Consider the following 14,051-nt stretch of genomic DNA (forward strand, 5'->3'; position numbering starts at 1 on the left):
GATTGACTATTATTTGCAAACATTTTTAAGAGGCTAAAATTAAGTTTTTAGCAGAATTACCGAAATTCTTTAGCACATGTTAAGTTTTATACTACTACGATGAAAATTTTCAACTGTCACTAATTCTTTAACTAGAACGCTAAAGACTAATTTTATTTTGTTTTTTCTGTATAGTACAGTATTATTACTATTGTATAAAACATAATGCCACTACGATTTTTTTTTTAAATAATTTTTCGTGTGTTTTCGTTTTGTTGCAAAATGCCTTTATTCTTTCGGGAACTTTGTTTTTTTCCTGAATGAGTTATTGGTCCGTGATTAACTCACCACAAAGCTTTTCCACCAGTTGGTATGAGGTTTTCTGCAGCATTTCGCTAAGAATCCCCAAAGAGCGTTATTTGTGGAATTCATCCCCGGAAAATTACCAAGCCTGTTTATTCTTTAATTTTTCTTACTTAGAAAGGACGTGACATAAATAATTATAACTTGGTTAGTAATCACTTTTTTTCTTACTAAATGTTAATTTTTGTCAGTAGAAAAAAATGTTGCGTATACGCCACAGTAATCGTTCAAAATAAGGCTTTAGTAAATGATTCAAAATTGTCTGTTCTGATAAAAAACTGAAACTAATTGGCCTTCATTGATCATTTTTGAAATATGTACATTGTACATTATGTACATAGTTGGCCATTGGAAACTTCATATACTCATAGGAACTTTATTCATATCGAATAAGTCGCGAGAAAATTTGATATAATTTTTGTTGATTTTTTTTTAATGTATCAACCATCGGTTTCAAAGGTTTTCAAAATCATGAACCTTAACCAAAAGCAAAAAGAGGTGAATTAAAAGAAACTTTAATGAAGAAGATATTCTATCAACCTATTGGATTATGTTGTGGTTGAGAGAACTTAGGCACCAATAGGAATGAAAAAATACTTTATCGATTTTATTCCTATATTTATGTACATTTGTATATGTATGTACTCTGAGGTACATGAAGCTAAAATGTACAACCTGCAAATAAAATTCATAAATCATAACCTTGATCAAATAGAGCAAAAATGTCCAACCTGTTCGTACATCTTATAATAATTTTTTTTCTCTTACTATGGTTTTTTTGATTTATGAAAGATAAAATACCAAGCGGCAGTCAGTCAAAATCATTTCATTCAATACACATATTTTTTGATTTTTGATTTACGTAAAGAATTCAATAAACATTGGCCAATATCCAAATTAATAAATAAACAATAGGATTGTTGCGAGAAATTCCATGGCTAGGTACAGGAAATATGTGGATTTTTCGGTAAACAAATTGCAAAAATAGAAAACAAATGTGTTTAACATTTTTTTTTTCTGATCAAATTTATTGATTAGTTCATTTTTAATTCTCGATTATAGGAATTTGTATTTTGATTTAAAGAAGGAAGAATGATGATTTATGATCATAAAATTTGATTGACCTTGATCAATCGCATTTAATAATTTTAAGTTCGTCAATGAATTAGACTTTCAAAAATTGTAACAATGTACCCCAATACAGTAATGCGTTTTGATAACGAAGAAAACTGAACGGTCATTTAGGCTCCTATTAAACTGCATGTATTTTGATAAACTATTAATTGTTCAATGCAAAGCAGAAATAAAGGTTATGATTTTTGTATGATTCTGGATACCTATGTTTGTTCATCTTTTCCTTCAAACTTTCTACACTACTTAGTATAATTCGACAAGTAAGGTATTTTTGGAAACCTTTTTACCGTCCACTGGTTATGATGACATAAATAGAGTGCATTACACATTTAATAATAAAATCAATAATTTTTTTTTTTAATTGAAAATTAATTTAAGTCTTTTTTTTTAATTTCAGATTAGAACGTTCCAAAGTCCGTGTTTCAATTTACCAAAGTAATCAACCCCAACAAGTTAGTCCGCCCGAAAGCTATTCCCATTTCAAGGATAATAGTTACCTCCTAATATCAGATACATTTAGCACCGAGCCAAGTGATTTTGAAAACGACATCATGACAGCTGTAACGGCAACACCTACATCTTATGATAGACAGCAAAGGTAAGATAAAAAAAAAAAAAAAAACAATTTTAATCTTCTTGTAATTTAAGTTTTTTTGGTCTTTAAAAAAAGTTGTCACTTTTACACTTAAAAAAAATTACTAATATTAAGATTATTAAAAAGACTTCGTACAAGAAAAAACATTAAAATGGGTAATATTTTTTGAAGTGAAAACTTCTTTAGTATCGTAGTGATTTGAAACGCAATGAAACGAAAAAGCGACAGGAAAAATCAATTGGTTATAACTTTTTTGTTTTAATAGATAGATGAATGAAATTTATACTGTAGATAGATAATAGAATAAACTATAATTAATTTTATATTCAAAATCCTGAGATAACGGTGAAAAGATGTTCTTTTTCTAAACTCGTTATATCTTTTGATCTAGATCACATAAACATTTGATTTAACTTTAATACGCATGCTGATAATACTTCCTTTCATTTGATATAATCACACATAACGGTATGGCTCTACAAGTTACACAATCTTAAATTTAATAACTTGAAAAATAAATCTCCTGTGGAGATCTGTTGCCGATGACCAGTTTGAAATTTCGGCATGGTTGGCTTTAAAAAATTCTTACTTTTTTTGTAGTCATCGTAGAAATATGATTAAAGCGTCATATAAAAGGTTAAAAAATAAAGCTTTCAGATAATCTAAAATTTATTATAGGTTGTTAAAAAAATTGGATTTAAAGGTGATTGAAGAAATAAAAGTTAGATTTTTTTCAATAAAAACGAGTTTTTAAGGTTTCACTTCTACCACTTGAGTATTGCACACATGATTTTTTTTTTTGTATTAACACTTGATTTTTTTTTTTCGAATTCAATCCATGGAAAGTTAAAGTCTCAATTAAAATAAACGAAGATCTACAGTTTTAAAAACTCTGAAAAGCAAGTTCGTGAGACCCAATCATAAAGATAACTTAATAATTGAATTTAAAATTTAACTATTCAGAAAAAATGTCGCATTAGAATTAAAAAATATATTGTCTATGACCTTAATTTAATGACCCGTAGTGTAAATTCTCTCTCTATTTGTTTATTCAAAGAAGTGGGGTTTAATAGTATAATTAAGTTGTTCTTTTTGTTTGCAGTTTTTTTTTTTTGTTCAACAATTGTATCATCACTTGACATCATTGTGACCTTGTTTAAGTTGCATAAACCGATTTGTTTTCGTTTACAAAAACAGCGATTAAGCTTAGGTACTAAGGTACTGTATACCTAGGCTTAGTTTATGTATAATTTAAGAAGATTAACGTAGATTTCAGTACTGATAGCTTCCTTTTATACATTTTAATGAATGAGGTACACCTTTGTTTTGATAGAGGTACTTTTTTGTATTTTGTAAAAAGATTTTTCAAACTTTGAAGTTATATTGCAGCTCCAAAGTGGCTTCACAAAATTTGAAAACTCTTAAGAAGAATACATAAAAAAAATCTAAGATTTTTTGTGCCAAGAGGTGCTTCATTTTGACCTCTAACATGAGAAAACCGAGTTAACTTAACTGTGTCAAAAACTCTTCAAATAAACCGAATTGGTTTTTTGAATTCTTAAATAAACTTGAATATATGTCAAATTCTATACCAAATTCAATGCTTATTACAACAAAAATTCACCCTTTTACACGTCACGTCCATAAACTGGTTTACTTAAAACGATTTACTTCAAAAACCCTTCCATTCATATACTTGTGTGGTATCAATCAACTTTTGTCTCTACCCAAGAAAACTTGTCTTTAACAAGGACATTTCAAGATTTGTATACGAATCTTTTCAATGTGCTTTATACAATTTTTGCAATACACTGTCCTTCATTCAATTTTAGTTCGTCGACTTCACTCTTGAAAGTGCTTTGATGGATGAACATAATAATAAAAAAAAAAAAAACACAACCAACAATATATAAAGCAGAATTGTCCCACTTTTCACTTAAATACGCTTGGGTTTGTACCACCACAAAAATAAGACCACCATCAAATAGATTTTTTTTTTCTTTTATTTTTTTAAAGGATAATTTTGTATCTTTTGTTGAATGTAGCTACACAATACGGTCCTGCCTGTCATGCATGCATCTTCGTGTCACATAGAAGTGGATCCGTATCCGTTCTTCTTAGTTCTTTTTTTTTTTTTGTTTTTTATTTTTTTCGTAGACTCGACAGAACAAAAATTATCGAGGTTGCATATAATTGAAAGAGCAGTTCCGTAGGGGGAGCTAGAGCTTTATACTTAACATCACAACAAGAGTAGGTACGTTGAGAGTATACCTATAGTCTTGAATGATGTACCTATAACTAAAAGTATAAGTATCTTTCTATTGTCTGTTCTGTGTTGTTGATAGGTACAATATATGTTTGTATGTGTTTTATTTCACTTCACGTCCCCGTCCTCTGTCCCTGCGCCTGCCTCAATCTCATTGAGCGTAAATGTGCATTATGTTGGAAAATGCATCGTCATTTTCATGTTGCTGATATTGTAGCTAAACATAATCAGAATCGCTATGAACATGAACTAAGGTGGATTTGACATTATGATAACATGAAAACTGTCACGAGTATACAATTTTTGGGGCGACTGTTTCATGTTCATTTACAGCAAAAGCTAAGAACTAAAAGAGTTTATTTAGAGCTCAAAAACTAGGTATGTTACTTGTTGAGTAAAACTATGTTTCGACTGTGGCCAAATTATTTAACAGCTTTTTCCTTTGTTGGACATTTTGATTTAGTACTTCAACAACACTTTGAAACAACTGCAACAAAATTGAATATGAGACAAATTTTTATATTAGTACCAAAAAAGTAGATGAAAATATTTGGAGAAAAGGTTCAACCACATTACAGTTTTTTTTTACATAAATATGAAACCAGAAAAATTGTTTCCCCAATTGCAAAATATTGTTGTGATGTTTAATTTACCTAAAAATAATACTTCTGACAAGCTTATTTTTTTAAGCTTTCGGATTGATTGAATTGCTTAAACGTTTGATATAAAAATTTAGCAAAACAAAATTTAACTACTTCTCAATGTTTTTTTCGGGAGTTGTGAGAACATAAAGTTTACAAATGTACATATTCTAGAATTAAAAATCAAAATTTGAAATCATCAAATTTGAAATGGTTTTTTTCACTTAAGAACTTGATTCCTTAAATAACGAACGGCCTTATGCATTATAAAGGCTGTTAGATCTAACCAGGACCAATTTTATTTTTAATTCGTATTATTACCTACTTTGTCATCAATAGACTTTTTCTAAAAATAAAAATAAATGATACGCATACACCACAGTGATCAATTAAGCTGAGTCTATAAAAATTGATTACAAATCTAACCATACAAAAATTTTTAACATCCAAATAGATCTTAAAACGCTTATTAAAATATAGCAACAGTAACCTTTGAACTTTTAACATATTTTTTTCACATAATAACGGTACTTGTCATATACCGATTTTAGAAAAATTGAAATATCTCGAAAACGGCTCCAACGATTTTATTTAAAAAATTCAAATGTTAGTTTTAAACTAAGGTCTATCTTTTAATGAGAAAAAAATTTTTTGAAAATTATTATTAACGGTACCTGCCATAGAACCGCTGTTTTTTTTTCAAATTCGATTATCTCCGAAACTGCTTATTCGATTTCAACGAAACTTTTTGTGAAGAAGCGTTTATACACTCCTCGCCACTTGAATAGGACACCCTTTTTGTTTTTAATAAAGTGGATATAACTCCAGTCTCTTAATAGTTAGCTGTTCAATATTTTACTATTTTGTGTGTCCCCTTATGCACTCTCTCTGTGAGCAAGATCATTCATTTTCAATGCCCCGTTAGTTAAATTTTGCAATTTTTTGTGGAACAACTGTGAAAAAATTGCCCCTATTTTTGTTCACTTGAATAGGACACCCCCTTTTTAATTGGTTTTCGGGTGCAAATCAAAGAAGGTGGAAATGCAAAAATGTTTTACAATGTCTTTTAGTAATTTTTAGCTAATTTCAATTTAAATGGGTGGCGCGAAATTATTGGCAGAGGAAGAAATAGCGAAAATCTAGAGTGTCACCCGATTTTTCACCAAAAAGGTAAAAAAACGCATCAAAGCCGAAAACTTTTTTCATTTTTTTTTACGAAACGAGTCCAACTGTCGAAAAAATATGAAAGGCTTAACAATGAGTGCCGTTACTGCAGCTGACAGAAGAGCGATTCAACGACTCGCATAAAATTTTCATGACTTTGCCGCCGAAAAGAACGAAAAAGTGGTTAAAAAGCAAGTGCATCCGTAGTGAAGCGAGTGATTTCGAAGGCCAAAGACTTGAGGCGATTGCAGCTTAAGAAAAAACCATGGGTTAACACCTGCAGTAAAGAACAACGCCTTACTTTCGGTCTGTTTTATGACATGAAGTAAAGCATGTTTTCTCCAATGCGGAAAAAAATTAATTTGGGGGTCCAGTTGGCTTTAAATTTTTTGTTTCATATTTTGCGAAGGAAGGACTATCCATTATTTCATAAAAATAATACTTGAGGCCAACGGGGCCCTCTAAATTAATTTTTTTCCGCATTGGAGAAAACATGCTTTACTTCATGTCATAAAACAGACCGAAAGTAAGGCGTTGTTCTTTACTGCAGGTGTTAACCCATGGTTTTTTCTTAAGCTGCAATCGCCTCAAGTCTTTGGCCTTCGAAATCACTCGCTTCACTACGGATGCACTTGCTTTTTAACCACTTTTTCGTTCTTTTCGGCGGCAAAGTCATGAAAATTTTATGCGAGTCGTTGAATCGCTCTTCTGTCAGCTGCAGTAACGGCACTCATTGTTAAGCCTTTCATATTTTTTCGACAGTTGGACTCGTTTCGTAAAAAAAAATGAAAAAAGTTTTCGGCTTTGATGCGTTTTTTTACCTTTTTGGTGAAAAATCGGGTGACACTCTAGATTTTCGCTATTTCTTCCTCTGCCAATAATTTCGCGCCACCCATTTAAATTGAAATTAGCTAAAAATTACTAAAAGACATTGTAAAACATTTTTGCATTTCCACCTTCTTTGATTTGCACCCGAAAACCAATTAAAAAGGGGGTGTCCTATTCAAGTGAACAAAAATAGGGGCAATTTTTTCACAGTTGTTCCACAAAAAATTGCAAAATTTAACTAACGGGGCATTGAAAATGAATGATCTTGCTCACAGAGAGAGTGCATAAGGGGACACACAAAATAGTAAAATATTGAACAGCTAACTATTAAGAGACTGGAGTTATATCCACTTTATTAAAAACAAAAAGGGTGTCCTATTCAAGTGGCGAGGAGTGTATATTTTAAATATAACGCGACATTAAATTTTTTTGAAATTTTGTTTTTAGATGTTGATTAGTAATTTCTACAAAATGGCTTACCAATTTTATTTTAAAACTTTTTTTCCAAAAAATTGTTTATAAAAAATTAGTTTTTTTTTTTTTTTAAATATGCATCTTAGTATATCAATCAAAACTGCATACTTGTTTTGGAGGGAAATTCGATTTCAGATTTTGTTTTGTTTTTTTAATAAACGAATTTTATTTTTTTTCCAAATTTCTTAAAAATTTAAGCAACTTGAACTCTAAGAGCAAGTTCGTGCGACCCAGTCGTGCATTTTATTTTAACCCTTTCGGACCCAGCGTTGCTCTCATGTAACATTTTTTTAAAAATTCGTAAAAAATATTAAATTAAACAATTTTTTAGGTTACGATGGCTCAATTGAAAGATAATAATGCCTAGTTACTGGATTATTACAAAAAGTTAGTCAAATATCATACCTTTAATTTTTTTTATCGAGAAAGGGACTGAAATTCAGAAATCAGTTCTTCGACTTTTTTTGATGGTCATAGGCAGTGCATGTTACTAACATGTAACATGAGAAAAACACATTAGTTTTGCTATTTATTATTTTGGAAAATAATTTTTTGCTGTTCATATTTCTTAGTTGTGATGTTTTTGACCCGATAATACCGAAAAAACATTTTTTAATATTGATTTTCATAGCTTGGGTTCGAAAGGGTTAATACGGAATTATGACAAAAAATTTAAAGTTAGTTCCATTCTGGGGCCCATTACATAAAACTATAAGTTTAATAAATTTATTAGCAAATTGAATAACAATTTCTAGTTTATTAGCCAAATAGTGTTTCATAAAACTTTTTGCGCACTAATACATTATTTCTCTGGCGCCCAAATTATTAGTGGGAATAAAGTTTCAGTTCTCAAGATTTTTTTTTTCGACGGCTGTTACCCTAAATCAATGAAATATTTTGACACTTTCTAAGTGACTACTTTCACAAAATGATTTCAAAAATTTGGAGCATTTTCTAATAGAACAACATATGTATAGAATATAGATACATCAGCTACAACAAAGTTTTTAATCTTCAAAAGGATGGTACCTATTGAACTTCACGATCTTCGTATTCAAAAATCGAAGCAAAACAAACTGAAAAAAGTTGTTAATAATATATTTTTTATGAGGTAGAATGCATTTCATAAAGAAAAGTAATAAACCAAAAAAAAATCTTTTTACAAATCGTAAATTCATAAATCCGCCCCTGGTAAATGCACTCACAGTACACTTTCAAATTGACAGATACTCAAATTATTATGAACCCATTTTGAGTAACACTATATCGCCCTTAACAGATCTCCTCCACTAGGCTTGTCTTTATCGACATTTAACGTTGCGTTTCATTGAATTTTAGTATAGAAGAGTGTGAAAGGCGGGTGGATTTGCCATTATACATAGGTTGTTTTTTTTTTTTTTTTGTTTAATTTTTTATTTCCAAGTCATGTGTCCTACTAACTCTTTTTTATTTTGTATGGTGTAATGTATCTGCGCCTTTGTTTTGCTGCGGCACCAGTTCATTCAACTTGTGGTGCGCTACTACAGCTGTTTAGTGGTGGTGGTGGGGTGTTCTTCTTCTCCTTCTGCATTTGCAAAGACTGAATTGTGATGTAACCTAAGTTCTAAAATAGATCAAGAAATAAAAAAAAAAAAGATACAAAATTAAACAAACGGATATGAAAATAAACTCAAACTGAAACATATGTGGTGTTGAAATGAGGTCATAGACTGCATACAAATGAAAGTAGATATACAAATTTTTTCGTTTCTATGTAAGATATGTAAGAGAGTATGTATAAGCTATATAGTTTGTCCATGCAAATGACTATCGAGTTCAAAGTTTGTGGAATTTGAAGTAAATCTTAGGAATCATCTACATATAACGAGGAAGCAATCAGTTTTGTTTACACTCTCTAGGATTTTCACATCACATCAAAAAAAAAAAAATTAAATTACAAAAAAAAAGGAAAGACGAAAGTTCTTTTTAGAACTTGATATTCTCTTCCGTAGGCTATATGCACTGTTGCACAGAAAAGTTACTAGTTTATCCTTCAGCCTTTGGGAGGCTGAATTCTATAAATATTTTATTACTTTTTCAAGAACTGTGAACTTATAGAATAAAATCCAAGCTTAAATGGTGTAAATGATTTGCATGCGAATTGAACGTTTTCCTTTTGTGGCACTTAAGAGTCCTTCAAATAAAAAAATACAATCCATAATTGCCAAATCTTTATACATATATTATATTTGCATTTGAATATCCTTCGCCTAAAAAAAAAATTCAAAATGTGAAAAGTTAACAAAACATTATGGTGGCTAGTAAGTAGTTTAGTTGAATAAAATTTAGTAGGTTGAAAAGAAAAGTTTTAAATCAATATATTGGCTATAAATTATGCTTCAATTTCTAATATTTTTTTTTGTTTTTCTAACTTTTTCGCGCATAGAAGGGGTAACGAAATCAAAGTTATGGAAGTAACTCGTAAATTATTTCCGCATGAACTAACTTCCAACTAGGAGTTTGTTCACCTGTTATTTATTTATGTATGTTCCTGTGGTAGATTCATGTTCCTGTGGTATAGATTCAATCAATTTTTTATAGACCTCAAATCGATAGATTGGTATCGAAAATAACTTTTTCTTGTATACATACGGGTTATTAGACTTTTATGTTCATTCTAAAACAAAAAAGGAAGGTACATATTCCTTTAGTTTCAAACAATCAGGCAAATAATGGCAACTCTTAAATGTAATTATTTCTATGTTATGTTCTTTTAGTGCATACATTGTTATATTTTGTGGTTTAAGGAGAGCTACGTACATATACCCAATAATAGAAAAACCGTTGTGGTCGGTTTACTTCCTTTCTATTTAGGTGGTAATAGACAAACTTTAGTGGTCTTTTTGTTTCGGTCGGAAATATGACACCAAAAACACTCGAAAGATGTGCAGCGAATATAAATAGAAGTATAGTGGTATTAAAAAAATGGTGGTAAAAAAAATGGTGAGTTAATTGATAACCAATTTCTAAGATTTCTGAAGAAGTTATGCCTGATTTACAATGTTGCGAGACGAGATTTTTTCTTGGTCATTTGAATCGTAAGCCATTTGGTAATGTTACGATTTGTTTTGGAAAATTGTTGTTGTATGATCGTTATCGTGTGCCGTTATTTGACTCCAGGTATTAGTCTTTTGTTTTATTTCGAAATATAGGACTTCCACTGGAGTCCTGGCAAATACATTTTCAAATACAAAATTTCGAAAAATTAAATTTTTCAATACATTATTAATTCAAAACATCTACGCTGGGATGTTCGGCGGCAACCCTATTACGTTTTACTCATCTCAACCATCTATTTTTTACTCGATAAAAATGTATGTATGTAAAGTCTTTATGTCAGGATCAAGTCCTTTGTGAAAAATATGTTTATTAAGTGAAAAAAACGAAAACCTTAACTTTTTGACCTCAGTTTTGTGTTTTATATTATATATTTATACATATCCACCATCCAGTAGTACCTACACTTCTGAAGAAAATTTAAAATTATTTGGCAATTTTTTTAATTTTCTAAGATTCCCCGAGTTAAAATGGAATTCCGCCGCACCAGCGCTGCTTTTTTACCGCTGCACCTACGCTGGTGCAGCACTGTTATCAGAAATTTCTATTGTACGCACCATGATCAAACATTTCTAAGCCGCCACACTTCCGCTGCACCATAACCGTTTCATTTTGAAAAAATTAAAAAATATGAAAAAAAAAAAAATCGCTTTACCACCGCCACACCACGACTGCATCACTTTCGCACTATTTCATTTTGAATGAAAAAAAAGTTTAAGTGGTTAAAGCGTTGGACTTTGAATAATCCAAAATTATGTATCATGGTGCGGTGAATTTTTCATACAAAATTAAATAGTGCAGACGTGGTGCAGTCGTGGTGCGGCGGTGGTGCACCGACATTTTCCGCCAAACGGCGGTGGTGCAGCTGCGGTCAAGATTTTTTTCTTTTATTTTTCTTTAAAAATTCAATTTCTATTTTTACTCGGGTCAAGGTTTGATTTTTTATTCAATTGTGCAATTGAAAAACATTTTGCGGATGACAATTTTATCTTATCAAGAGTTTTTTTTTTATTTTCTTTTGCTTATGTTGCTTTGTTTGCCATTCTAATTCTGTACAGTAGTTATCTTAGTCAATGCAATTGAAGAACCAACTTGGACAAGACGATAAGATTTTGATTCTTGTTTAACTTTAAGATCATAACATCTTCTACTATGTGATACAGATTGTAGGTACATATTTACATTGTATATAAATACAAAATAAGTTTTTTTAGCTTTTAGAATGAATAAAATAATATTCTCACTTAATTAATCACAGTAATAAATTTTATTAAACATTTTATTCAAATAGTTGTCGCATTAGATCAAAAATAATGTATTGTACTAACGACTATAAAACCCCGAAATCAAAACAAACTCCAGTTTTTGCATCATAAAATTTTAATTTATGCTAAAAATAGGTATATGCCTTAGTTAATTAAGTCCAAAGCCAAACCACAGAGATAGTAAACAATAATCAGCAAATAATAGAGATTAGATTATATTAACTTTAGGGTTGCCGCTTATAAAAAAGAAAAATATATGACAAAAAAGTAATTTATTCTTAGAAATAAACAAAAACCTACGCGTATTTTAAATGTACTATTAAGCCTAAATTTTGTATACTTACAAACTACACTAAAATCTGCTCATCACATAACCTTACATTGCTAAACAATACAACAATTTTTTTTAGTTAAAAATCTAAAGAAAAGTCATGTTTTATGGCACCCAACTTAAACAGAAAATTCCAAACTTTCACTTGGGAAAACAAACATTTCGGAATCCCTTCCGCATTTTATGTAGGTATGAGACAATTCTCCGAAAAATCAAATACCATTACTGGCTTATTAAAATGAATGAATCAGTAAAATGCCACAATCTCATTAAAATGACAAAAACAAACAATTTTCACACAGCCGGCAACAATTGTGATTTGAATACGTTGACTTTTCATATATTGCTACAAGTACCCACTCATGTAAATTTTGTTGCAACTATTAAATAAAGTTTGAATAGAAAATCAGCAACGTGTTTACTGTTTTTTTTTTTTTTTGTTCACTTTAGGTAATACCATTTGAATTATTATTAAATGCGGTGTAATGAAGCTTGTCACGTTTTTTGAGAACTTCTATTATAGCTGATAAACTCGATTTTGATGGCTCTTTGACACTGCCAATATGTGTTCATTGATTTATTTTAGAGATACAAGATATCAGATTGAATAATAAATTTATTAAGTTACTGCGCTAAGTTTCTAAAATTCAAACAGTTTTTTTTTGTTTTTTTTTTTTATATTTCATGAGTATTAGTTAGGTGCTTAATATTTGAAGGTGTGTTGGAGGAAAATGTAACTCTTATCGGCAAAATCATTTAACTAGCTTAACGTTCGTGATAAAATTTCTGATAGAGCAATCATAATGAAGTTAGAATGCAAATTATAATTTAGTTAACGAAGCTTAGCCATAACGAATACCAACATGTTCAAAGTGTATGGATATTAATAATTGCAGGTGTAAAAATGTAAACAGAAAGCTTGGAAAAACACATTTGATGTTTGAATGTAAAATATTAAATAAATAAGTGTACTAGGCTTTTCTACCGAATTGCAATAGGTACTACCTAAAGGTGAAGTTTTCTTATAGTGAAATGATTCAAGATGAAATAGTGATTTTTGTTTAGAGGCATTCAAGTTTAAAACCAATTAAGAAGTCATTAAAAAAAATTAGTTTTGTTTTCCTCAGTCTTTAACAAATATATTCTACTTATTGACTAAACAATTTTTAGTATTAAATACAAAAACGTGCGATCCAATCCTGCGTTTTATTTTTGTACATTATACTTGCATCATCATCAGAGAAAACGTGTCAGATAAAATCAGAAATAATAAAAAATAAACAGAGTATCAACGCCTTTTAATTTAATTAAAAATGTTTTTTTATTATTTGATGATTTATTTATTTATAATTAAGAAAACATCAAACGAAATTGATTAATTAATATGGGACCACTTTTTTTGTGATAAAATAAATTTTATTTAGTAAATTTTGAAAAACAACAACACTTGGTATAACAAATTGATGAAAGGCAGAAGCAAAATTGCAAGAAGTATTAAAACAAATTTACTTGAAAAATAAAATGCACGACTGGATGGCACGTAGGTGCTTCATCTTGAAGTAAGCATTTTTACATTAGTAACCATTTAAGATTTAAAATATTAAAAAAAATATATTAAAAAAAAAAACTTTTATTTCAAAAAATGTCTTAACTTTTTTTCTTTTTTATCTAAAATTTTAATTTTTTTGTGACTTGATATTTTTGTATGCTTGATAAAAAACTATGGTAGTTCAGGTATATTTTTGAGTCTTAATTGAAGAATTAAGACAATTTTTATCTATACCTAATACATTTTTTTATTCACCTATGATAAAAAATTGGTTTCTTTGAAAAAAAAAAATCATCTTAAGCTTTTGCAAAAGTTTTAAACAAAAAAAAATATTTGTTATCTGTAGGAGTTGGTTTAGGACGATTA

General features: G+C 29.6%; 1 protein-coding gene across 1 annotated transcript in view; it reads left to right on the forward strand.

Moving 5' to 3' along the window:
* LOC129911272 (uncharacterized protein DDB_G0283357) overlaps positions 1–14,051 on the forward strand; it is a 112,753-nt gene that overhangs the window by 75,287 nt on the left and 23,415 nt on the right. The window contains exon 3 of the mRNA XM_055989001.1: positions 1,874–2,074. Coding sequence (XP_055844976.1) covers positions 1,874–2,074 — 201 coding nt within the window. The remainder of the gene's footprint in view (positions 1–1,873; positions 2,075–14,051) is intronic.

The sequence above is a fragment of the Episyrphus balteatus genome, chromosome 2 (genome assembly GCF_945859705.1).
Source record: "Episyrphus balteatus chromosome 2, idEpiBalt1.1, whole genome shotgun sequence".
In the NCBI taxonomy this organism is placed as follows: Eukaryota; Metazoa; Arthropoda; class Insecta; order Diptera; family Syrphidae; genus Episyrphus; species Episyrphus balteatus.